Source organism: Columba livia, chromosome 4 (genome assembly GCF_036013475.1).
Source record: "Columba livia isolate bColLiv1 breed racing homer chromosome 4, bColLiv1.pat.W.v2, whole genome shotgun sequence".
Classification (NCBI taxonomy): domain Eukaryota; kingdom Metazoa; phylum Chordata; class Aves; order Columbiformes; family Columbidae; genus Columba; species Columba livia.
The window spans coordinates 30,448,742-30,476,378 of record NC_088605.1 but is presented as its reverse complement, the minus strand read 5'-3'; the positions used below and the strand labels follow the sequence as shown (position 1 = coordinate 30,476,378).

Genomic DNA, 27,637 nt, shown 5'->3' with positions numbered 1-27,637 from the left:
GAAAACAGCAGCCACAGGCCTCTTTTCTCATGAGAACGCAATCGTTATTGTTCTATATGCACTGTCCCTTTAGAGATGATGGGAAAAGGAGGAAAGGCAACCCTAAATCAGTCTTTTCCAGGCAGTGATTGTGGAGGGGAGTGCAGCAGTGACCCTGTGCAGAGGGCTGTCCAATACGCCTAGATATGAGCCTCCGCTCAGTGCCTTGGTATTTCATCTCAATGCTAACTTTGACTCCAGAGCATCTGTAGTGGGACTGGACATACCCTGAAGTAGATTTCATTTATCAATGGCTATTTTGCCAGCTGTACAGCAGTTCTCCACTTACTTTTTCATGTTTACAGGCTTTTTATCTGACCGCACTTATTTTACATGAACATTTCTACTGTTTCTAGAAAATTGGCCCTGAAAATTTGGAAAAAGTATATTCTGTTTCAATTTTCAAATGTTGTATGCTCGATATTAAAACATATATATTTTTTTCCCCCGATACTAGATGACACGAAACTATGAGCAGTGGTCGGATTTAATTGTAGAAGTAGAGTCCTAGTGGGGTGAGGTCATTAGTTGTTCGCATGGTGGTACAGAAATGTTAGTGTTTAAACGTTAATCCATTGCCACCTTCTCTGCTGTTTGTACCCACATGCTCTTGGTCAATACAGACAGCATAACTACTACCCAAACCTTCAGAGCAGCGAAGAAGTAATTTCCTTTTGTAGGAGAGAGATCCCAAAGTTCAAAGAAACAGACATTATTCAGAGGTATTTAAGTAGGCTTTGAGGGATACAGCACACATTATCAAAAGTTGGTTCTAATTATTTGATTTTAGCTTTATCGACTGCTAATACTGCAAAAACAGGTGCTGTTCATGCACTGTGACATTCACAAGGTGGCTGCTGGGTGCTAAGCATTATTAAATTACCTACAGCATCGGGACCTTTATCGAGTCTGTGACAGGACATTAAGATGTTATTTTTACCTTTTATTTTTTCCCTGATGTTCAGACAGCTCATTAATATTAATAAGAATATATTATTCTGATAGTAGTGGCTTAGATTAAGAGCAAAATAGGGGCAACTAAGTGAGAAATCTTAATTAAATTTAAAAAAAATAAAAAATGAGAAAGAGAAGAGCAGTGAAATCTTTCTGATGTTCTCCTTTACTTCAGAGCAACAGAGAACACTTGGAAGAAGAAATTCAATGGCATGCTGCTGTTATTCCAAAACAACATTCTTTACCTGGTGTGCATACAAATGACCCCAATACAGCACACAGAGATGAGATATAGTTTTATTACAGAGTTACACAAGTCTGGATTTGGGAATAAAGCCAGCATGCCAGCAAGAGAAGTAGAAGGCATTATATACAAAATCTGCTAAGTTTGCACCCTAAAGAGCCAGTTGGTTACACATGTGCACATTGCATTACATAATCCTTTTAGCATATAATGAGCAATGTTCAGCTAAAGGATGCTTTATCCAACAGTCTTGAGATATGTGTAAAAGCAAGACTTAACTAATTGTGCAGGCTTCAAAATGTCTACAGCTGCAAGGTCAGTAGTGTGTGAAGTTCATGATTAGGTCAAGTGCAATGCAAGTCACTCTTTGTTAAATGAGCAGACTGACCTAAAAATGAAAAGATTTATATGTCTTTAGGTTAGTAATTGCAGACAGGATTCATTCTTTTAAGTGATGACAACACTGCTGCTGTAATAGATGTTAAAGTGACAGCAAAGAGATTTTGCAAAAATACTGGTAAGAAGTAATTTCATTGCAGACTTAGAGTCTTCATTCAGTTAAAATATCTTTAAGAAGTCTATCAGTTGTAATAATGAGACAGCTATGGGGAATTAGTCTGTTTCTGTATGTGAAAAAGATTTTTACAAGTGGATAGTCAAACTTGGAAACATTTATCTGTCCATAGAACTTATTTGTTCATACAAGATTTTTGAACCTCTGTTTAACCTGATCTAGGTGTTCCTGCTCCAGCAGGAGGATTGGACTAGATGATATTTTGAGGTCCCTTCCAACCCCTAACATTTTGTGATTCTGTGATATCTATGACTGGTATTAAAAAGTAAATAAAAAACCATTCTGTTTTCTAGAATTTCCTCTCACATCTTTAGACTATCAGAAATTGGATCTCACTGTTATGTTGCAACTATTGTGTGTTTTTAAAAACACTAAACTCAAAGTTTACTTTCTATTTATTGCAGCGCTTTGTCTGTGTCCTATAAAAAATAAGCAGTTCCAAAAAATCAGTGTCAATGATTGGAAAATACTAGTTAATATCCTTAACTAGAACAAAGCTGTTCTGTTGTGCTTATTTAATTAAGATTATTATGTTTATTTGCCTTTTAATTATTTTGCTTCCATCTAGAACAGTATGGAGTTTCAAATACCATATTACGCCAATACTAGAGATATTAATTGAGCCATTTATAAATGGGCAGAGCTGCCTTGATATAATTTGTCTCAAGCATTTACAGGAGATTTTAAGGTATATTTAGTAGGGATTTTAAAATTTTCTATAATACGTGAATGTATCTCTGAAAAGACCTTTTCCTTTAGGTTATTCTTAGAGTGATAAATATTGCAGTTGCAGATGAATTATGAACAGAGGGCACCAAATTAATGCTTAGCTCAATATTTCAAAATTTTTACTATATTTCTTACTGTGAATTAAAATATTCCACAAGTCTGGAATTAATTAGTTACTGGGAATAGTTATCACTCACTGAATCACTAATATCAGTTATAGATTAAAATAATATGGAGTGAACATTTCTTCCAATAAAAAACTAAGGACTACATTGCCTTTAAAATAAGTTATTCCAACATTAGAATCTCAAAACTTCATAAATTTCCTTTTGTGATGTTTTGAGCAGATGTTTTGTTTGGAGTAGCTGTTTTGTTGCTCTTCTCCCACATGAATTATCAAGGCACCTGGACTCTTTACCACCTTAAAGATGTCAGACATTAAAAGATTCCTAACTGTTTTGCTTTTGGAATGGGGAAGTGAGTTTGTTTGTTTTGGGCAGCGTTATTTGTTAGGTTTTAATTTCTTTTCTCTGTGGAACTTGTATATGAAGCCAGATGTTAATTTACCACATCTATTTTTCTCTGTGGTGGAGTGATTCTAGTTGGTTTGCCATATTGCCAAAACAAAAGTTTTCAGCAAATACAGACAAAAATTCCACCTGTGCTGCAGGTCTTGCCTCTGAATTTTTACATCCATCTTCATCTATGTTAGATTTCTTTCCAGGTAAAAAAATCATCTATTCCTTTGAGGACACTTCAGATTTCCCCATGATACTTCTGTCACCATAAGATGTTACTCCCAAGGCTATCAATATAACTTTTTGAAGTGGTGTATTGGAAAGGTAGGTGATCTGGGAGTGATTCAAATCACACAGAAAGATGCAGAATTTAAATGTCAGCCATGTAGGCATCTGAGGTAGGTGTCTTTATCTGTGAATTGAATTGCTTCTTCTGTGTTACAAGTCAACAATGAAATCCATTGAGAACTGTAATCAGAAGAGACACTTCCAGAAGCTAAGAGCCCAAATCTGCTTTTATCCTGCTTCTGAAGCTTTCCTGGCCCTTGTCCCAGTGTCAAGGGCAAGGAGACAAGTAATTTCCTAAATGGATAGTACAAAAATCCTGAGAGCTGAGCAGCTAAACCATCATCATCTTATGCTATCATCATAGTAGATGCAAGTTGTTCAGAAGTCTGTGAATGCAGTTCACAGATCTAAAAATTAACAGAAGGGTTTAAAATTATCATTTTCTGGTCATCAGGCTATAATTTTTTACTCTTGTTTTACTACCTGGTAGCAGCTAGTGGTAGCCTTTCTGTAGATTAATCCTGTGTATCTTTTGATATTATATACGTTCTTTCATTAAATCTTCCTCATTTAAAGAGTGATTATATAAAATGCTAAAATAGCACCTTTTCCATAGATAATTTCAGCATATTTGTATATTTGAACTAAAGCAGATAAACTGAATAAAAGTCAGTTTGGAAAAAATAGATTTTTCTAGTCCTCCCTGTGTTGTAGCTATCAGTGTTGAATTCATTCTATAAATATACATATGTTTTTTAATATTGATTTTTTCAAGAAAGCTTCTAAGTACTCTGGTAGCTTATATCCTTTGCTTCAGTCTTTTTCTCTCAAAATGTAATTAATTCAGTTATTTATTTCAAAAAGTTTAGTTTGCATTCAGAAACCTTTTAACAGTCTAATTCAATATATTGTGAAAATATATTATACAATAATTTATATAGTCACAACGAGTTGTATTTGAAGTTCATGGAAAATTAGCCAAAGCATCTGGAAAAAACAACTTGTATATTTTTAATAAAATCAGGGGAAGAAAAAAAAAAATTGAAAATAAACCCCTGAATAATAATTGTATATAAATAATACAAGTAAAAATATTTGTTAGCTTTTAATTTACATTAATAAACCACAAAAATGTTCAAAATACCTGCAGACTAGAAACAAAATTCAGAATGACTCTGTCTAATGCCTAGAGAGAATACTACCAGTAAGAAAAAAAAGAACTGAAATGCTTTTATTTTTAAATCTTCACAAAGTATTACATAACAGTAAAAAAGTTGAAAGGTAGAATCAGGAAGCAAAAAGATAAGGAACCCTCAGGTGACATGAATGTACTTCATTCAATTTCAGTCCAGTTCACCTCAGAATGATAAAGCAGGCATCTGAAAGCCACTTGCACTATTAGCAATTATTTTAGAGAGTAAGCAGATGAGAGGTAAGGACTCAAAGGATGCAAACAGGTCAAACACCAGATCTGATTTTAAGAAAAGAAAAGAAAAAAAACATGGTTGTAGAGATTTACAGGTAAGTGGTTTTCAGTAGAATTTCTGGGAATTTTTTAAAACATTCAATAGAAAAGTCAGACTAAAAGCCTGACCTAAAGGAAATATCTAATGGTAACTAGAAACAGTTTTAGAGAGGAATGAATGACCTTATGTCGAGGGTTAAGATTGCGGGGTGACAATAAAACCCTGGCAGATGTATTGTTAACCCCCTCTCCCCGCCCCCACTTCCCTCTTCCTCTCCCCCCTTTCCACTAAGGAGAGGCAATTGGGAGGAAAAGAAGGACAGAGTGAAGAGAGTTGGAAAAAATTAAAGATGTTTTACTAATGCTACTAATAAGAATAGAGAAAATAATACAAAATATACAAAACCAATCTTGAAAGTCTCAGCAACTGCAGAGCTGGCAACCAAAGTCCTGGATTAGACTCTGCAGCCAATCGGAGCTGGATTCAGTCTCTCACTAGGCCTCAGTTCGCAGGGACGACTAGCAAGGTCCTCTTCTAATGTCGGCCATAAGCAGAAGGGAAAAGGGCAAAAGGGATGAGATCCTCGTGATCTCCCACTTTTATATGAAGTATTCACATGAATGGAATGTTATACACAGTTGGTCAGTTTCTTGCTCACTTGCTTCTCATCGCCCCTCTCGTGAGATGTCCATCCGTGCTTATCAATAAGTTTTCATTCCATTGCTAGGTTTACCAAAACATGTGTCTGGTTCTCCAGGAAAATGCAGTTAATATGAAGGCTTTAGCTGACAGGCAAAATTCACTAAAAGAGAAACTTGTTTTTAACAAAACCAGGACATTCCACCCCTTATAATATGCCATTCACTGAATGCTTAAACCTTATCAATACAATCTATCAATACAATCTAATTAATCACTACTACTATATATATACACATATGTACATATATACACAGGAGTAATTAATCAGTGGACAATCCTTTAAAAAGTTCATTAAGTTCATTTTGTCACGACAGTCTCCCAGGGCAGGAAAAATGGTACAAGTGCATCTCATGACCACTGTTTGTGGGTTAAAGACATCAACTTCGAAGAAGTTGTCAGGCGCCACTCGAAGAAGCTAGCTCTGGTTTCATCATCACTGTCTTGATCTGAAAGACACTTATTAAATACTGTTAGTATGGCAGTTCACATCCTGCAGTTCAGTATTGAATATTTTCACCTAAACTCAAATCCCCTTGGGGTACACACCGAACTTCTCCATCCTTAAGCATCACCCACCAGGTGCTGCCAGGTCCCTGGGCAAAAACAATCCCACGAATGGGCTTGCCTTTGCCTGAGACAGGAGTAACCCAGACTGCCTTTCCTAACATGTTTTTCATGTGTACTAAAGGGACTTTATCTCCTTCTACAGTCCGTAGAATTTCTGATTGGGCAGGCCCGGCTCGATTGGTTGATCCCCTGGTGTTGACCAACCAAGTGGCTTTTGCTAAATGTGAATCCCAGTTTTTAAAGGTTCCACCACCAAGTGCCTTTAGTGTAGTTTTTAGTAAACCATTGTACCTTTCAATTTTCCCAGAGGCTGGTGCATGATATGGAATATGATATACCCACTCAATACCATGTTCTTTGGCCCAATTGTCTATAAGACTGTTTTTGAAATGAGTACCATTGTCTGATTCAATTCTTTCTGGCATACCATGTCTCCAAAGGACTTGCTTTTCAAGGCCCAAGATAGTATTTCGGGCTGTAGCATGAGGTACGGCATATGTTTCCAACCATCCAGTGGTTGCTTCCACCATTGTAAGTACATAACGCTTACCTTGACGTGTTTGTGGAAGTGTAACATAATCAATTTGCCAAGCTTCTCCATACTTATACTTTAACCATCGCCCCCCATACCATACAGGCTTTAACCGTTTTGCTTGTTTGATTTCGGCGCAAGTCTCACATTCATGAATAACCTGTGAAATAGTGTCCATAGTCAAATCCACCCCTCGATCGCGAGCCCATTTATATGTTGCATCTCTACCTTGATGCCCTGAAGCATCATGGGCCCACCGAGCTAGGAAAAGTTCACCTTTATGTTGCCAGTCCAAGTCCACCTCAGCTACTTTAATCTTAGCGGCTTGATCTGCTTGTTGGTTGTTTAGATGTTCCTCGGTGGCTCGATTTTTAGGCACATGAGCATCTACATGCCGAACTTTCACAGGCAGGCTCTCTAGCCGAGCAGCAATGTCTTGCCACAGTGTGGCAGCCCAAATGGGTTTACCTCTGCGCTGCCAGTTACTTTTCTTCCATTGCTGTAGCCACCCCCACAAGGCATTTGCTACCATCCATGAGTCAGTGTAGAGATAAAGTATTGGCCACTTCTCTCGTTCAGCAATGTCCAAAGCCAGCTGGATGGCTTTCACTTCTGCAAATTGACTAGATTCACCTTGTCCTTCAGTGGCTTCTGTAACTTGTCGTGTGGGACTCCACACAGCAGCTTTCCACCTTCGATGTTTTCCTACAAGACGACAGGATTCATCTGTGAACAGTGCATACTGCTTATCAGTCTCTGAAAGTGTATTATACGGTGGTGCTTCTTCAGCACGTTTTACTTCCTCCTCATCTGGAGACATCCCAAAGTCTTTACTTTCTGGCCAGTCTGTAATCACTTCTAAGATCCCTGGGTGACTGGGATTTCCAATTCGAGCTCGTTGCGTGATCAATGCAATCCATTTACTCCACGTAACTTCGGTTGCATGATGTGGAGAGGGAACCGTTCCTTTGAACATCCAGCTCAGCACCGGCAGTCAAGGTGCCAGGAGGAGCTGTGCTTCAGTACCGATCACTTCTGAAGCAGCTCGAACTCCTTCGTATGCTGCTAGTATGTCTTTTTCAGTTGGAGTATAGTTGGCCTCAGATCCTTTGTATCCTCGACTCCAAAAACCTAAGGGTCGACCTCGGGTTTCTCCTGGTGCTTTCTGCCAGAGGCTCCAGGTAAGTCCATTATCTCCGGCTGCGGTGTAGAGAACATTTTTAACATCTAGTCCAGTCCGAACTGGTCCAAGGGCCACCGCATGAGTTATCTCACGCTTAATTTGTTCAAAGGCTTGTCGTTGTTCAGGGCCCCACTCAAATTGGTTCTTTTTACGAGTCACTCGATAGAGAGGGCTCACAATCTGGCTGTAGTCAGGAATATGCATTCTCCAAAAACCTACAACGCCTAAGAAAGTCTGTGTCTCCTTTTTATTAGTAGGTGGAGACATTGTTGCAATTTTGTTGATCACATCCATTGGGATCTGACGACAGCCATCTTGCTATTTTATTCCTAAAAACTGTATCTCTCGTGCAGGTCCCTTGACCTTGCTTCGTTTTATGGCAAAACCAGCATCCAAAAGAATCTGAATTATTCTCTCACCTTTCTTGAAGACTTCTTTCGCTGTGTTGCCTCATAAGATGATGTCATCAATATACTGCAAGTGTTCTGGAGCTTTACCTTGCTCCAGCGTGGTCTGGATCGGTCCATGGCAGATGGTAGGACTGTGTTTCCACCCCTGGGGCAAGCAATTCCACGTGTACTGGATGCCTCTCCAGGTAAAAGCAAACTGCGGCCTGCACTCTGCTGCTACAGGAATAGAGAAAAATGCATTAGCAATGTCAATTGTAGCATACCACTTAGCTGCCTTTGACTCCAGTTCAAATTGCAGTTCTAGCATGTCAGGCACAGCAGCACTCAGTGGTGGCGTAACTTCATTCAGGCCACGATAGTCTACAGTTAGTCTCCACTTGTCACTAGACTTACGCACTGGCCAGATTGGGCTGTTAAAAGGTGAGTGAGTCTTACTGATCACACCCTGGCTTTCCAATTGACGGATCAATTTCTGGATAGGAATCAAAGAGTCTTGATTGGTGCGATATTGCCAGCGATGCACTGTCGTGGTAGCAATTGGCACCTGCTGATCATCAACCATCAGCAGTCCTACAACAGAAGGATCATCTGAAAGACCAGGCAAATCAGACAGCTGTTCAATTTTCTCAGTGTCCACAGCTGCTATACCAAATGCCCACCTATACCCTTTTGGGTCCTTAAAATACCCTCTCCTGAGGTAGTCTATGCCAAGGATGCATGGAGCATCTGGACCAGTCACAATGGGATGCTTTTGCCAGTTTTTTCCAGTTAGGCTGATTTCAGCCTCTACAACAGTCAGTTCCTGGGATCCCCCAGTCACTCCAACAATACTGATGGATTGTGTTCCTTTATAATTAGAAGGAATTATTGTGCACTGTGCACCAGTGTCCACTAAAGCTTTGTACTCCTGGGGGTGTGTTGTACCAGGCCATCGTATTTGTACAGTCCAATAAACTCTGTTATCCCTTTCCTCCACCTGGTTGGAGGCAGGGCACCTCTAATTTCTGTTTTGCACAGTCTCTGGGTGTGAATTAGAGGTTCCTTCAAGAGCATCAGAATCTCTTCTGCTCCTTTTGTAAACTGGAGCAGCCACCTTCCTAGGAGTTTTTCCTTTTATCTCACGTACTCGTTCTTGAAGTTCTGAGGTAGGTCTTCCATGCCACTTATTCATGTTTTCTCCCTGCTCATGTAGGAAGAACCACAGTGAACCTCTTTTTGTGGGCTGCCTCTGTCCTCTCTCTCGAGATTGGAAACGCCTTTTCCTAATAGCTGAAACATAGGTTTGTGCAGGTCGTGAATGGTATGTGTCTTCTCTGAGTTCTTTGATTTCTTGCGATATCTTTTCAAACCGGTCATCAGATTTTTCACACAGTTTCTCCACAGCAGAGACACAAGCCCGTAGAGAACCAGCAAGGCTGTCCTCAAAGTTCCGGAGCTGCTCAATCACTTCATTAATCTCTTGTAGACCTCCAGCTGACAAGACCATTCCTGCCAATGACTTAGCATATGCAGGGGGTGCACTTTGTACAAATCTGCGCCACAGAGGTCGTGTACAATTGATTCTATCTGGGTCTGTCCCCTCTTGGTTGTCTGATCCAAAATAGATGATCTCTCGCACAGCTAATTCTCTCAGGAACTGAATACCTCTCTCCATAGTATTCCATTTCCCTAACTTGGATATACAATCTTCCTTGTAGGGAAATCTTACTTTCATAGCTGCCAGGAGTCGGGTCCAGAGAGTAGTGGCATTAGACTCTCTTGAAATTGCCCTATCAATGGTGGAATCTCTTGACAGAGATCCCAGCTGCCTGGCTTCACCACCTTCCAATTCAATTGTTTCTGCCCCATTGTCCCAGCATCGGAGCAGCCAGGTTAAAATATTCTCGCCTTCACGACGACGAAAGTCTTTTCGCAGATCTCTCAGCTCACCTGGAGAAAAGGACCGAATGGTGGTCACTTCATCTCCTTCCTGTCCTGATGGTGCCCCTTGGGTTGATGTTGGCTCTGTGCCATCATCTGCTGCATGAGTAGTCTTTCTAGTGACTTTCTTACAACCAGCAACTGATGCTGATATGGGTTCACCATCATTTGATTTATTTCCAGAGTCTGAATGACTGTCACAGTGGTTACAGCAGCAACAGTGCCCAGTGTGTGAAGAAGTGGGGGCTGCCTTGTTAGCCTTTGAGGCTGGAGAAGTAATGTTATCTGCAGCGACCTTGGCAGAGGAACTCTGTGGAGGAGCTGTAGCTTCAGCCTGCGAAGCCGCCGTTGGGGGGGCAGTGGCTGCAGCGGCAGCTTTTGCTGTTTTGCTCTTTCTCGAGCGGCTCGGAGTGCTTTTTGCTAAAGCTTCTGAAGACACACTGCAAATCTCAGGACAACAAAGAGATGCAAACCTCCTGTTGAACGCCATTTCTCTTAACAGAAGCACAAACTGGCACACATTCAGCAAACCAGATAACACCATCACAGTTCTATCAAAACTCCAAGGCTATTCAAAGTTCTCTAGAACATTTGCGAACTGTCCTAGCGAAAAAACGAAAGTATTGTTAGTCAGCCTTTCTAAAGATTCGCTCGACCAGTTAGCAAACACAGAGCCGTATTGCTCTTTAATCTCTCCTGGAGGCTTTTCAAGGTAAAGCAGAAGCGAGTAGAAATTAATTAGCGGCTGCAGGATCTGCAGGATGTTATATTTCCCAAGGAGAAATGCAATATTCCAGGTCTGTCTTTGAGTTTCATCTCTGCATTGAAGACATTTCATACTCCCGTTACTGTCTTGTGTGTGCTCTTCCTATTTGATTTGAATGTGCTGTTCATTTAGAACAGCATGTAGTCAGGTATGTTGTGCTATGTATTGTTCTGTCTTTTTTTAACTCTCATTTCTTTTCAGTGGAATACTTCAGTTACTTAGTAGGCAACTTTAGATTTTCATAAAACATATACTGGCCAAACAATGTAACTGTAACCTTATAGCCTAACTCAGCTAACAAAGACAATGGAAACTTTCTCACTGGTTTTGTATGGAAATGTAATGCACAGACTGCTTGAGCAGGCCTCAGCTTCCAAAAAGTGTATGATCAGCTTTGTAAATTATTTCGGTTGTAAAAACCAGTTGTGTCTTGGAAACCTAAAACTTCCAAGGTTGAGGATCATGCTGAAAACTTGGTTAAATTTTCTTAGGACTTAGAATTATTCATGTTGCATTCATTATGAAGAAGAAACACCTGAGGGAAGGGATGCCATCCAGAGGGACCAGGACAAGCTTAAGAAGTGAGCCCATGCAAACCTCATGAGGTTCAACAAGGCCAAGTGCAAGGCCCTGCATCTGGTTTTAGGGCAACCTCCGGTATCAGTACAGGCTGGGGCATGATGTGATTGAGAGCAGCCCTACCGAAAAGGACTTGGGGGTACTGGTGGATGAAAGATTAGACTTGAGTTGGCGATGTCCACTTGCAGCCCAGAAGGCCAATTGTGCCCTGGGCTGCATCAAAAGAAGTGTGGCCAGCAGGTTGAGGGAGATGATTCTGCCCCTCTACTCCATTCTGGTGAGACCCCACCCTGGAGTACTGTGTCCAGCTCTGGAGCCTTCAGCACAGGAAAGGCACGGACCTGTTGGACATGGCCCAGAGGAGGCCACCAAGGTGATCAGAAGGAGTGAACACCTCTCCTATGAGGACAGGCTGAGAGAGTTGGGGTTGTTCAGCCTGGACAAGAGAAGGCTCCGGGGAGACCTTATTGTGACCTTTCAGTACTTAAAAGGGGCCTATAAGAAAGACTGGGGGAAGACCTTTTAGCCGGGCCTGTTACAAGAAGACAAGGGGTAATGGTTTGAAACTAAAAGAGGGGAGATTCAGGCCAGACATAAGGAAGAAATTTTTTGATGAGGGTGGTGAAACACTGGAATAGGTTGGCCAGAGAGATGGTGGATGCACCATCCCTGGAGACATTCGAGGGCAGGCTGGATGGGACTCTGAGCAACCTGATCTAGTTGAAGATGTCTCTGCTTATTGCAGGGGGATTGGACTAGATGACCTTTGAAGGTCCCTTCCTACCCAAACTACTCTATGATAAGAAAAATAGATAAACTTTCTATTCCCATTCACACTTTGGAGTACTTTAATATACACTAGAGTTATTATTAATTCATCTTCATGAGTTTAACATTTGACCTTGTAACTGAAAGCTGAGTTGATAAAGGCAACTATAAAAAGGATTTAATGTGGTGTGGCTATTTACTGACATCACAAAGTTTCCTGGACAGTAGGGGAAAACATCTATAGGAAAGATCATGCAGTAGGTCTGGTAATAAAAAAAAAAAAAAAAACCAAACAACAACAACAACAAAAATCAAACAAACAAAATATTATAAATAGACCAAAACATACAGTCTGAAGTCTTACACACAATTGGGTACCTGGCATGTCTTCCTTTGGCTTGCTTGCCAAAGAACCATGCTACTACTGTACCTGCCGTCTGATCCACTCAGATGGTTCTACTTAATTTTCTTCTTTGTTCATATATGTCTCTTAATAAATAAATGTGTGGCTTATCCCTATGCTAATAATATATGTTGACAGCTGGTATTATTCACTGTACCCTGATGCTAAAAAGGGTAACAAATATTTACACTGCTTCTTCTGGCCTTCGAGCACTTGCTCGAGTTTCCCTTGTCTGAACAGGTAATCATTCAGACCAGGAGACCTTGAAGGTCAACCTCTCTTAAAAGTAGTAGCTTTCTGACATCTCCATAGCATATCCATAAACAATTGACAGACCCAGATTGTTTTTTTTTTTTTTTTTAACTGCTACATTCACCATTTTTGATACAGCAAAGATGGTCTCTTCCCGTCCTCAGCAAACAGAACACAGGATGTATTCTGATTGCTGTGAATGTTTGCCTGTGTAGATATCTTGCTCTCAGCTGAAAGCTCTCTTTATTCAAATTCGTCAGTGCTTCTATTCAGTTCGTATGAGTCCTTCATTTGCATTATTTAATTTGCATTCACTGAAAAATTTCTGAGACCTCTGGTGGACAAAATATAATATCTAACATCCCTATGAATATTTTTTTAAAAGTCTACATATATATTTCACAAATATTGATTTTAGACCTGTACAGGGGTTGAATATTTATTAAAAATGCTTTATCTGCTATCTCAGAAGCGTCAACACAGTCTTATAAAAGTAATTTTGTCATGCAAAAACACCTTGCATGTAATAAATGTTTAAATAACCCATTTTTCATTGAAGAATCAGAAGACAGTACATTGGATTTAATTACGTTTTGCATTTACATGGTGGTAATTCCCTTTGAATTCTAGGCCCTCTGTTTAATTTAAAGTGGTTGATTTCTTATCTATTTCTGTGCCTGAATTTGTTGTCTGCCAGGTGGACACAGAAAGTGATTTAGAAATCAGACACAACTGCCAGTTTTCATCTGCATCTGATATAAGCCCACAAAATAACAGAAGAGAAAACATTTAACTTCTTTGGTATTGTTGATAGTTACTATTCCTCATACACCTCACTTTCATCTTATGTTTCAGTAAGTTGAGAATGAATGGAAATGCATTGTAGATGACTGGAAACATACCAGAAGAGAAAGCAAAGCAAAGCAAATGTTAACTTCACCCTGTTTTTAACATTTGTGTTACTTTTATTGTTTTTGATAGCAGTGGGAGTGGAGCGCATTACTGCTGAAAGAAAGAACATATGATCTCTTAATATAGAGTTACATCCCAAACATATTTTGTTTGCTAAATGAGTAATAAGTCATATTAGATATTCTTAAAACTCTAAAAACTAATGTTTGTGTGGGAACTGTTGCAATTAGGGAAATGATGACTTTTATTTTGTCTGTCTTATCTCCACAGTAATGACTTTCTGCAACACATCTTATGTTCACAAGTATCATATAAGCATTATTACTTCTATTATATCATTTTATTGAAAATTGGAAGGGGCATAAACTTTGTAGAAAATACTCAGAAAAAAAAAAAAAGCACCTCAAACTTGAGTATCCTTTCCCACACCAGAAAACATGATACAGTGTATTATAAAGCAAAATATGCATAACCACAGAATTAGTTCAGAAGAGGTTCAATCTGCTGGTAGGGGAAATGTGAACTCGCCAGCAAGCTGTAATGACTGTACATGCTTTCCAAAGAGTGAAAAAACCCACTTTATGCTGCCCAGAGTGAGCAGCAATTTCCACAGCAGTAAGCTTTGTAGTAATGCCCCCCAAAAACCCACCCAAACTATCTATGCACTTATCACATACAGAGAATTTGATCTAATCTATCTAATCTCTTAGTAACAATTAACAACTGTTTACACTCTTATATGATTTACAGCATCGTACTAATTGACATTTTTAACTGATCAGCATTAAATCATGTTTGGTAATTGAGTTTTTACCCTTCCTTCTGTCTTTGAAGTTGTATCTTTATAATCATATGTAAACCTTGGAAAACGGGTAGTATTTATTGTAATTCCAGATAGTAGGTATAAATTGTTTTCCTGAATAATAATATAGTACAAGGCATTATTGACTTTAAAAAGCAAAATGTTAAAAGTATGCGTTCTTCATGGTTGTTATTATGGTGTTACTTAACCAGTCAAGCTATACACTTACAAATTCAAAATAGACTTGTCTTCAAATTTAATCTATATTAGTGTTAATCTGAGTTACAGTACTATAATTTTCTATATCCATATTGTATGTACTGCCCAGAGTTTTCGTTTAACATGTCTTTACTATAGCTAAAATGAATAATTTTATGCTTTGTACCATTTTTAGCCTGTTTAATGATAGTTTTGATTATGCAACTTCTGTGCAACAAATGTGTTATAAACCATCACTACATGTGATTTGTGGATTAATATGAAATGTACATTTTTCATCTATATGCTTTAAATGAATGGAATTTCACAGAAATTTAGTAATTTGTTAAGTAGTATATAACTGAATCTACAAGTCCCTCTGGAAACAAGGTGACAAGAGAGTTTGCCATGGACTTCCCTTGATCCTGATTAAAGCTATTAAAAAGTTGACTGCATCTCTGGTATGAAGTAGGTTAGTAGTTTAGTATAAAATGGCACAGACTTTTGGATAGCCATGTGTACAGTAGAAATTACCTTTCCAAAGATAATTTGGAAGATAGATTTTCTTGTGTGTTTCACTGAAGTATGCATTATTCAAACAGATATGATTTGCTGAAAATAAGCATAACAGATAGTGTGATTACTCTACAATTTTGAGCTAGAAATTTTGAAAGATGTGCTCTGTTCATGCATGGTATTCTGACAGGTGATTCTCTTATCATTTTTGTTAGTAATACTATTAAAGAGTTAAACATTTTGTGAGATGTGTATGTAGAATGTTTTTGGAACACAGCAATTTGCATTACGCCTAAGAAGATAATACACTAATACATTGCACATGTAACCACTTACTCTTATTTCAGTTGGGAAATGAAAATGTAATGAAACAGTTTGATAGCTTTGATTACTCTGTAGGCAGTTTAACTTTTAACATCTGGTTTTACATCAAAGAGCCAAACTTAAAATGTACTATATTTTGTTAGTAATCTCTCAAGTGTCTTGAATACGCTAACCACTGTTTCAGCAATAAGTGTGTAATACTAAGTGATGCACTGTTAAGTCCTGAGTGCAACATAAAGGAAAAGCCCATTTCTTTTAGCATAAAAATAGACTGATATTCTGTAATTATATTTTGGACTAGCTGAATTCTAGGTGTGCCTTTATACAATGTGATGCTGAAGAAGCATGAATGCTGACCTGTAAAATATATGCATTTCCTTGTGGAAGCTCCAGATCATTATTCTGTTAGTCTGTCTTTATGAAAAGCTGTATTATCTTAAATATACCACAGATTTTAAAATGCAGTTAATTGAAACATGGGCAGTCACTTGCAGTGATATATAATGAGTAAGAATGTGGCATATATTTTTTCTCTTTGATTTCTTTCACGTTTCCTGTTAATTCCTTTTCTTTACAGAACTAGCAACATTCATGTGTGTAAATTAACATCAACACAGTACTTATACTGCCAATATCAGCTCTTAAGTAAAGGTGAAACTAGTTAGTTTTAAGTTATTTGTGATTATCCTTTTATTTCCTGACCTGTAACAAGGACAGGTCCTTCCTTCCATCCTTTTTCAGCTTTGCTTTCCTGTCCCTGTGGGATGCTGCTGCTGTTGTCAGGCAGGCAGCACAGAGTGACGAACCCCTTGCTTTGCAACCCATTGTTGCTAAAAAGCAAGTCCCCTGGACAGTAACAGTAAACACTGTTTGTATTTTATTATTTTTGTTCTAATTAGGTGAATGTTTTGTTTTTTGTAGAATCATATAATGGTTTGGTTTGGAAGGGACCTTCAAAGGTCATCTAGTCCAACCCCCTGCAATGAACAGGGACGTCTTCAACTACGTCAGGTTGCTCAAAACCCCATCCAGCCTGCCCTCGAATGTTTCCGGGGATCAGGCATCTATGAGCTCTCTGGGCAACCTGTTCCAGTGTTTCACTACCCTTATTATAAAAAATTTCTTGCTTGTATCTATTTAAATCTACCTTTTTTTAATTTAAAACCATTTCCCCTTGTTGTATGGCAACAGCCCCTGCTAAAATGTTTGTCCACTTTTTTAAGTTCTCATTACCTATCTCCATAAATGAGTTTAGTATTTTTACAAACAGCTCTCCAGATGATGCTTCATGTAAAGCAGAATGTACTCAGTCTACCTGAGTTTATGACCTGTTACAGCACAGGTCCTGACTGACCTTCATTTAGATGTTGTAGGAAGGATTGTCAGCTTTTTGTCCTCTGATGGTTGAAGTGAGACTCAAAGGCTCTCCCTCCTCCTCCTTGCTGTAGTTTCCTTCCAAAGGAAATACAAGCACTCAGGCAGGGTGCCCAGCAGGCACACCAGTTCAGATGATGCCACGTGAGTCCAGCATGTGCAGGGGGACCAGGTACTGAGCACCATGAATGCACTGACTGGTAGGAAATGTCTGCCTTCTAGGGACTGGTGGTATCCTCATGTCTTGTGCAACATCTTTGTCAGTGAGAAAACTGTCAGAGAATTATTCCCCGAAATCTTGTAAATTGCCTTACAGCTGGTTGTGCTATATGCAGTTCATTGCTTTTCAACACCATTTTCAGAACTTAAGTTTTGCTTTCACTTATTAATAAAATAAAAATGGTTTTGTAAATAAAACACTGAAGAATAAGGATAAGACCTGTAAATTAAAAAGCATAGGAACTTTAACAGAGTTTTGGTATCTTCAGATTTTTTTTTATGGCACTGTTAGATACAATTCCATAGGTTTGTTTGATTTCAGAATTATTTTAGGGTTTTGGAACCTTGAGACATTTGAGAGTTCTGTTTCATAGAATATGGAATATGTAATATCTCAGTTCAAATTTTTGTTTGTTTTGTTGGGGTTTTTTGTTTTGTTATTCCACTGTTCAAGTTTGAAGTAGAACTGAATCAAAACACACTTTTCTGCTGTGCTGGTTTATTGGTCTTTATGGAATAGGCTCATATGTTATCTTTTTACCATTGGCAAGAAACTGCAGTTTAAGCTGAGCAAATCTCAGAAAGCTCTGTCTGAATTAGCATTTCAAGATCTCAGAATTTTAGTACGTTCTGAATTCTTGTGTTGACTTCCACACGTGACACTGAAATAGATATCTTTCCTAGTTACTTTAAATTCTATCCTGATACACAATAGTGAAATAGTTACTCTGCAAATTAATTTAATAATGTTTTATAGTACAAATTACCTACCAGGTTCACAGAAAGCCAAGTATTTCATAAAAGACTCATGTATTTGATATATTTTGGATATTCCACATATGCTGATGATTACTTTAATTCTTACAAAATATCTTAGATGAAACATTAACTTCCTTGATTTCAGGAGCTGATGCTGTGGAGGCCCAGTGTAAGAGATTTGAAGTGAGGGCAAGGGAAAGTGGAAAAGTATTGTTTTCTGCAGACGAAGATGAGATTGTCATTGGAGCTGACAGACTGAAAGTAACAGGTATGGTAATAATAAGTTTTCTAAAATGGATGTAAACCCCTTTTTTTTTTTTTTTTGCTTTGTAGTAATAATTAATCTATCAGTCTTCTAAAAATTTTAGTACACTGGAGAGGAAAATCTCTTCTTATTGTCAGTGATTGCTTGACTAACAAAAAGACATTGCATAATCTAAAAATAAATTCCTGTAAAGGCAAATTTGAATTTAAACTCTGCAGAACCAATGATCGTGCAAACTATCCTTACCACAGTGCTTTGACTTTTATATATTAACACTAAGCATTGTTTCTATGCCATTTGTTTAGGTAACACCCTTTCATAATGATAAAAACTATTGTTGTTTACTATGACCATTGTTTATTCTGTATACAAAGTATGAAGTCTAACTTCCATGTGAATTAAGCATAGGTACTCTAACCTAAGAGGCTCAGCTGAAGTGTAGTAAGTAGAAACCTTGTTCAATAAAATAAGAAAAATAATTTTCATTGTTATTTTACTGTCATCATTACATATATATATATATATATGTAAGTAATCAATTAGATATTGGAAATGTGTTAGCTTATTAAAAAAAAATCAGTTACTTAAGTTTTCTTTAAATAAATGCGTCAACTTTGATTGCTTAATAAAATCTTACCTGATCTTAGGCTGGACTTGAGCTATCCACTCATAGCCTAGAATAAGATAGAAAACTTGCATTGTTTCACCAGTCAAGGGTGTTCAGCTTTAGGTCCATCTATACCTAGGGATGCCTCTTTACAGAGTTTGAAATCAGTCTGGTAGTTTGAAAGTTCAATTGTGTAGAAAGTATAAGATGGTTCTAGTTTATGAGGATTATGATAAGATATCCCTTTCTGTTCTTTTAAACTAAGAAATGCATTCCTAGCAACTTTAATAAATAGCCTTTATTAAGGTTTAAAAAAGCCTTTAATAAAATATATTAGGGAGTTCTACTTCAGTGTAATGCCAGATGTAGCATTAGAAGAGCACCAGGAAGTCCAGAGTCAAGCTATGACTGAACTTTTCTTATTAAGCCTCAAGATTGTTGCTTGCCAGTGTATGTGGGATAACTTTTATTCCCCTTTCATTGCTGTCTGACCTTTGCCTATCTTCTCTAGCCAAGCAGTCTTATAGTGCTAAACCAAAAGAAAAAGGCTTTTACAAGCAGGCAGTTTAGTGGTGTTGCAGTATTCAATATAATGCACTAAATCGTACTAGCTTACCAAATTTGGAGTTAGGAGAGGGAGATATAAGTGTTTCATTAAGTGAGCAGTAATTCTTCACAGATAGTGGTTGTACAAGAATTCTACCATGGTAAAACCTAAGACAATAAGTGGAATAACAGAAGAAGCAAAAAGAGAATCATACTGAGTCCTGCTAAGTTTCAAACTTGGTCAGAATATTAAATACAGAGAAAGTTATTCTTAAACACACAACCAACACGGGAGATTTCAAAGCATATATCACAAGTTAAAAAATAAAACATCTTACAAATGGCACTGAGGATTAGACTTCCTGACTTTAAGAAATGTAATCAGAAGTTGTAGATGTCATGGTATTTTTTTTTTTTATTTTATCAGACTTCAAAAGCAAAGCACTGCTCAACTGCCTTTAGCTTCAAAGTGGCTTGAGTTCACACAGCACCTGTGGACATCATTGGTATAGAAAGCAGAACAACTAATGAAAACTTATTCAGTGATGCTTAGCATCGGATATAAGATTGTTCTTTGTGAAAAGAACAGGATTCTGACCTTAATTCTAGAAATACACCTGACTGTATGTATATTTATATTAAGCTTTGATATATTCATCTGAGTTTCAAGGATTACGGTATACCTGTTGAGTCCTACAGAGAATCTCACTACTAGACTTGTTTGTACAAGTAATTGATTTTCCTTCTGAAGCTAAAATGAAAAATAAGCAAGAGTTAGGGTTGAATTTTCTAATAAATTATTTTCATTAAACTAGAAAAATTATTTTAGGGTTAAAACAATAAAAACATTTACTTTAATTAGTTGCATGCACACACACATATAGAAGAAGAAGGATTTAGGCAACATTTAAATATCACAAAGAAAATATGCATATTGAGGATTTTTCAGGTTCTAAGTGTTGCCATTTAGTTCATGAAGTTAAGTACAAATTATGTTCCATTGAATAGCCTGAAGTCCAACATTTCGGTAAGTTTCTTTAGATAAAACATGTTAAGGTATTTTTACAATTGTGATTAGAAAGAGTAATTTTCTTTTAAAAATCACTTGCAAATTATTGTCTTCTTTTGTGTTTATTCAAAAGTAACGTAACGAGTTGGCATCATTCTTTCTAATGTCTGAATAATAATCTTACCTTGAAATAATAGTTCATTAGTAAACTATCTTATAATGTGGCTATAAAGGGCTAGTTTTAAAAAAATTATGCTTTAGATCCCTAGGGCCCACTTTAGGTTAACACTTCTGTCATTTTGTTAGAGAAGAAAAATATTATCCCACAGAATGAAGGGAAGAGTATTAGATTTCTAAATAAATGAGCATTTCTGAAAGGCTTAGACAGAATAACCTCATATTCCAACTTCTTTATCCCTAAAAGTCCTTTTTGCAACATAAGTACTAACCCGCAGCCTAATAATAAAGCTATAATGAGACATCTATGTTTTACTGTTCACTTGAGTCTAAAGCTGAAATTATTTAACATAGATTTCCCAATGGAGACTAAAAGTTGCATGATCCATTCAGCCTCAAGAAAAATATTTTAAAAACATCCCAAAAACTAAAAAAAAAATATCCTGTCTCTTCATGGAAACATAAAATAATAAAAACTTCCTTTCATCATAGTAGATCTTTGAATTCTGTCCAAAGATTTTGTGATATCTTTAAATTCTTCAACAAACACATGGAAGGTGATGTGTCCCTGTGAGTTGCTTCAGTCAGACTGCATTACTCTGTACAATATGATATGAATGATGAAACCTGGCAAGGTGTCATAATGTCAAACATCAACCACAAGGGGTTTTTTTAGTGTACTTTTCTCAAGCCCGTGTTTTGATAATCATGATGTCTTGAGGTGAATATAGGAAAGGAGTTATGGAAGAACAGAGAAAAGAAAAAATAAATATTAAAAAAGCAAAAATAAGCTGTGCTTATTTGTAGATGAAACTCTCACGTGTGTCACTACAATGAAAACCTGGTTTTATTTTCATGTTTAGCTGCATATAGCATCTCTTTGGAAACACTTCACTCTGAATGTGTCCAATAAAGGATGCATTTTGGTAATTAATTTTCTAAAGCAGACTTGCTTCATGGGCATTTATAAACCACTATGGCAAGGTGGGATTGATTTTGTATGATTTTTTTCTCAGTTCAGAAGAATACTTTTGTAATGCGCAGCTTTGAAAAGCAATCTATCATAAAGCAGTGTAAGAAATTATTGATTAATAAAAACTTGAAAGAGTAAGTTTACAGCTTCTCATTGATTATTTTTGTAGCATTTTTATTTGTAAATTTTTTACATAGCAGCCTATTCCAAGCGGAAAGGTATAGTAGAAACAGGCTACTAATCTAGTTATCGATATATTTCCCAGGTAAGTTTTTTTGTTTTAGAGTAATGCCGCTATATATTTTACTATTAAGCTACTCTCACTTTAAAATTAGGCAGTTGGCTGATTTAATTTCGTTGTCTTATTCTTCTTTCCATCGTTACTTTTGCTTTTTCTTTTAACTGTGTTAGCTTTTTTCTACGTTGTCATTCAAGCAAAGAAGAAAAAAGATTCTACGTTTGTTTTGTTAGACTGAGCTGTTAGAATTTCAGCTGACTGTTGCCCCTTTCCGCAGGGATGCTTCCTACCAAGGTTAACACATACCATAGAGTTTGTAAGGAGGGAAGAAAAAGGCATGATGAAGTGAACATCTTGCCAAAGAGATGGGAAACAAGCAGGAATAAGGAGCTGAGTTTCTGGTGGGCTGACAGGTTTCTTTCTGCACATGGTTAGGTGTTTCTCCATCCCTTGTATTCACCCTGTCGCAATGCGTGGACAGAATCTATGGAATCATGGAGTCTTTTTACCTCCTTCTGCAGTTACAGAACAAGAGTATCTGTTTGACTTTTAGCTCTGTTATTTAAATTCTAATACAATTTTTTTCTGCCCTATGCTTTTATTTCATATTTATTTTAATTGCAGTATTATGTCTCTAAGATATTCTTGTAGCAGATCTTGAATACACTGTATTGGTTGCACTTGTCTGTGAGAGTACAAGAATATATTGCAACTCAGCTTTATTCTGCCAGAGTACTTTTGAGAAAACAGATTAAGGGTGCCTAGCTCAATGTACATTTTTTTGAGACACTGCTACGAAAAAAGGTTGTAATTCTTTCTATAAAAACTTGCACTGAATCTCTCTGTTAGTAGTTTGTCTTCCTCTAACTTGTGGTTAGCAGCTGCTTGGTTCTAAGCAAAATACCTGCTTTCTTCGACAATGTAACTGAGATTTTTTTCTCCTCTGACATTTGGGGAGATGCTCAGTTAAGGCTAAAAGCACATTATCATAAACTTATTTTTTCTTTCCATTAAACTTCCAATATTTTATCCAAATTATACAAACATCTTGCTTTTTTTTTGAAAATAGTGTTTCTCTCTGTCATTTTTTGAAGGATAAGAGACTGCAATTTATTGCTTGTATTGTCTTCTACACATTGTTCTTTCCTATGTACTTCATTCAGACTTGGTTAGTGTGCCATGATTTTATCTCTGACCCTTCTTCCAAGACCCATAAAAACAATAGCATAACTTGATTTGTTACAGGTTTAGGTACCTTCTTCTAAATCAGTTGTAACTGTACCTGTGGGGTTTTTATTACTAATTTTTTGAAAAAGACAAGGTAAAAATGGATTTGCAAATTAAACCACATAGGTCTTCCATGAGAAGCCATTGCTGTTCTGCAGTCAAATCCAATTATATTTTCCAGATGCAGCAAATAAGCTGTATCACTTTTTCTGAATAATCCAATCTACATTGTTTAGAAAATATTTCTCACCTTTATGGAGAACTAATTTATTTTGTTTCTTATTACTTTCTTAACTGCTGGTTTATTTTCTTTCATCCCTTATTGCTGCATGTCTGAGTGGTATGATCTGTTTTGGCAAGGGACATAAAGTTCTTTCTGGAAAAAACTGTATCTTGGTATAATGACGATTAGTATGTTAACAGTAATATTTTTCCTCTAAAAATAAATAAGAAGCTAATTAAAAACTTGTCAGTTAATGTTTTACCAAGATTTTACTAACAGTTCTGTGGAGTTCAACTGCTTCCAGAATTTATTGAAATACAAAACTTTTCAGATATGTGGAACTCCATGTCTGTAATATGTGAGAGGAAATAATTAGCTGAAGATCACTTTGTTTCAATATTTCAAGCACAATAGCACATCTCATTGTGGGAACTGCAGTTGTAATAAGGCTTGCACATGGTTGCCAGCCGTAGTGGAAGAAACAAAAAGAAGAGGCATTAAAGCCTTGTGGATGAAAGTCAGAGAAGAGCAGAAGACAGTGTACTTCAGTTCTAACAGAAACATTCTCAGATTAATATCAGAACATATGTTGGTAGGATCTACTTGGACACCAGAACAGTGTCAGGAAAAAAATCTGTGAAGGGTTGCAAGTGTCTTTTTCATTATGCTCAAGTATATACTTATAGTGGATTCAGTATGGCTTTGATCAAAGCCATTTTCTTCAATAGACAAAAGACGAGAGCCTTGATGTATCAAGGAAACATCAGAAGGTAGATACATACTTACATTCTAATAATATTCTAATAATATCCAGAATTAACATGTAGAGGAATGCCTCAGTACCTCAGTTTTGATTTTAAGATTATGCTGTAGAACTGTGAATCTGCAGGTAATTAAAATAAAGGAAGGTCTTCCAGAGTAGTTAAGATGAAAATATAAAGTAGAAATATGGCTTATGGCTATAAAAAAAAATATGACAGAAATATGAGGAAATATATGTGAATTGCAAATTAGGTTGGAAAGGTAAAAATAAAATACTTATAACAAGAACTGAAAGGTAGAAAAATAAGTGATTATTTGATGTACATTGTTATTACAGTAGGCATCTAGTGCCTTCAGAAACTGAATAGGAATTTCAGTATGAATGGGGAAGATCTTGGAATTACTGTGTTCAGTTGGTGGATTGTCATTCAGGACAGATGGGGATAGAGAGTGAAGTGGCACGAGACGAAGGAAGCACTGAACCACTTTAAGCTGGATTGCGCAGCCAAATTATGTGACCACAGCGAAACTACAGTATTTGATGTTGTAGTAAAATGTTATACCTTTAAGTAGATATGTCAGACTCTCAGTACCATCAGAATTATTTTATCATCATCTGTCAGTAACAAAAATTTATTACATATATAGAATTTCTGTGTTTCCTCAATAATGACTACATTAATATGTGCCCCAAAATGTACAGGAAAAATAAGTTTTCTGATAAGTTGATTTAGACCTCAGAGAATCGCTTAATGTCCAGACTTGTCTATATGAGAGTTCTGATTGAAATAAAATATTATCGCAGGAGTCTAACTGCTTTGCAACAGAGTAATTACTCTTGAGGTACACCTATTACAAGCATGTATATGTGAGCTCTAAGCTGCCTATGAAGTGGAACTTTTTCAGGCCAGCTAGAAGTATTGAGACTCAATAGATACATTTCTTAGCCAGGACATTGCACAAATAGATTCATATATTCTAGTTAAGGGTAGAATGCATGCAGCCAGATCAGATTACCAGCAGGGTATACTTGCATCAGTCTGCAGGTGACTGTGTAGATTGTTGCAGGACTACATTGACCTAAGGATAATAGCAGTCCATTTGTAAAAGAAAGATTTTGATTTTGGGGACTTGAACAAAAACATGCCAAGGAACAGAATTATTGGTCTTAGGAGTGTATGTTAAGAGAAAGAAGCCTTGATGGAAAGTTTTTTTCTGAAAAGGTAATAGATGCAAAGGCAGAAAAATGTGTAAGCAGTTCTGCCACCTCAGGAAAATATGTTCAGTTTCTTACAGCCATTCCACTGAAAAATACTCAACAAGGCTGTTCTATAGACAGAGACACAGAAGGAGCCAGTGTATAGTCAGTATATAGTCAGGCAGGAGAACAGAAAACAAAGGAAAATTTAAAAATATAAGAAAAATAAAAAAGGCAAAATTATACTCTTTTGATGTTTAGGTAGAGGAAAATAATCCTTTACCTAGAGAGTCAGCCTTTCTATAGTCCATGCTTTCTGAATGACTCTTCTTCCATATGCAACTTATATGCAACTTTTCTTCTTTTTTTTTTTTTTCATGTTAACATCAGTTATATGAGAAGAGAGATTTTAACCTTTTCCTCCCCTTCTGGGCTGTAATCTGTTTAATTCTGTTAAACAGAACTTATGTTTCTGAGCTGACTCTCTGCTTGTTTCAGCTGTTCCTTTGCAGAACACAGCCAGCAGCCTCCCAAGGTTAGTGAAGACACTATTTGCTCAGTCTGGTACAGGGGAATACTGAGGCAGAGACTAACTTCCAGATGGAATCTGTTTTTCAGGTTAAACTGTTGACACCAAGATTAAGTTGTTGGATATTTGTGACTAATGTAAGAATGAATATTTTCAGGAAAAACTGCCAGTATCTACATCATATTTCAAATCATATCCCACATTCCCTATTAAAGGACTTTGCAGAGTCCAGAGATGCAATTTAAAGTAGTTCTAGTTTTGAAGGGTCTGAATTTCGTGATACCAGGCAAACCCACATGGCCTATGTAAGGATCAAAACCCAGTGGAAAATTGCCCCCATTATTAGTAATCTGAGGTAACTCTTAAATCAAACCAAACCAGCTTGTTTGGGAAACACGAACTAAACTTTCAGAAGGTTTTGATTCAGGAACTGAATATGAATTGAGTTCAGATTTTGTAGTAAAATTCTAACTCTAAAAACCTGAGATAAGGCTTTGGAAGTTTTGAAAATACACATTTAAATTGCAGCAGTCAGACCCATCTCTATTTTTAAGATATAGCTACTTACAGGAGAGAAAGGTGAATCATAAAGGAGCTCCAATATTCCCATTTTCTTTTTTTTTTTTTTTTTTCCTTAAAGTGCTTGCTCGTGATTTATTTCTACCTGGAAACAAAGTTCTATTGTTGAAGATAAGGTTCAGGCTGCAAAGCGCTACAGGACTTAGGTTCAGTGAAAAAGAGTATGTGGCTCCAAACTCTCATCCTATAATGATGATACTACAGGCCAAAAATATCTTGCTTTGTCCTGGAACAGTGTTCTCATTAGGTGCCAGAAGATGAGGTAATTTGGATTTCAATTTGTAAAGGCTTCAGAATAGGAGGAATACTATTATATTTTTAGGAAATATTGCAGGCACCTGACTTTCCTCAAACCATATACAGATGTACTGTCAGCCATGCAATACATGTCAGAACACCACTGTTTTCTCTGAATCCTGCCTCAAATCACTAAAAATTGGCTTTTTCAGTTTTATCTGATCTTAAGGCAAATTTCTTACTCAACTTTCAGTACAAGCTAATGTATTTAGTAGCCATAAATTGTTCTGTGAGATTATAAAAATATGTCATGACATACATCATACATTCAAAACTTATGTGAATGAACAGGAAGATCTTGAGTCTAAATTTAGGTAGAAAGTAGGAGAAAGAATAAATACAGAAATCCTCAAGGGGAGGTACTGTATGAGTTCATGGCGGTCACAGTTTGAAACAAAGCTTTACTCAGAAATAAAGTTAGCACATTTCCATCAGTAACATCTTGGACTTTACTGTTATCTGTAGTTCTATTTATAAAGCTGGTATGAAATCAAAGCTGCGAAAAAATATAGATTTAAAACATTTTTGCTCTGTAATACATCTCAAAGCTTATTCATAGCAGACCTCTATAAGTGAAGAATTTCACCCACAGGAAGCAACTCCAGAAAAAAATTATATCAACCACAAAAATATGGCCTGCAGCCTTCAGCCTACATTGTGAATTTAAATTTCTATCCTCGTTGTGGCTAATGATGAATTTACATTTCACAGTATTTGACAGCATAAAATTCAGCACACCAAGAAACAGATATAATAAGCCATCATTTTGGCTCTAGAAAAATGTCATCAGTGTATGTAAGCCTTTGTATTTGAATTAAAAGTAGATAATAAGTATATGTATCTTTGTTCAGCTTTCAGAAAGTGCAGAGGTCATACATGTGTATGAAAATTAAGAAATGTAGATAGAAATGTTATAAGAATTCAGAATGGGCAATGTAAATTCCAGAAGGTAGTATGGCAAAAATAAGCATATATTCTATAAAAGAAATGAAGTTATATGTAGTAAGAA

The 27,637-nt window shown here is 36.9% G+C and overlaps 1 protein-coding gene across 8 annotated transcripts in view; it reads left to right on the top strand.

The window, feature by feature from the left end:
* SGCZ (sarcoglycan zeta) overlaps positions 1–27,637 on the top strand; it is a 464,819-nt gene that overhangs the window by 383,298 nt on the left and 53,884 nt on the right. For all 8 annotated transcript variants that reach the window (XR_010472222.1, XR_010472224.1, XR_010472223.1 and 5 more), the window contains one exon: positions 18,144–18,266. Coding sequence is in view for 5 of the 8 variants with exons in the window: in XM_065061002.1 (XP_064917074.1) it covers positions 18,144–18,266 (123 nt within the window). In the remaining 3 variants the exon portion in view is untranslated. The remainder of the gene's footprint in view (positions 1–18,143; positions 18,267–27,637) is intronic.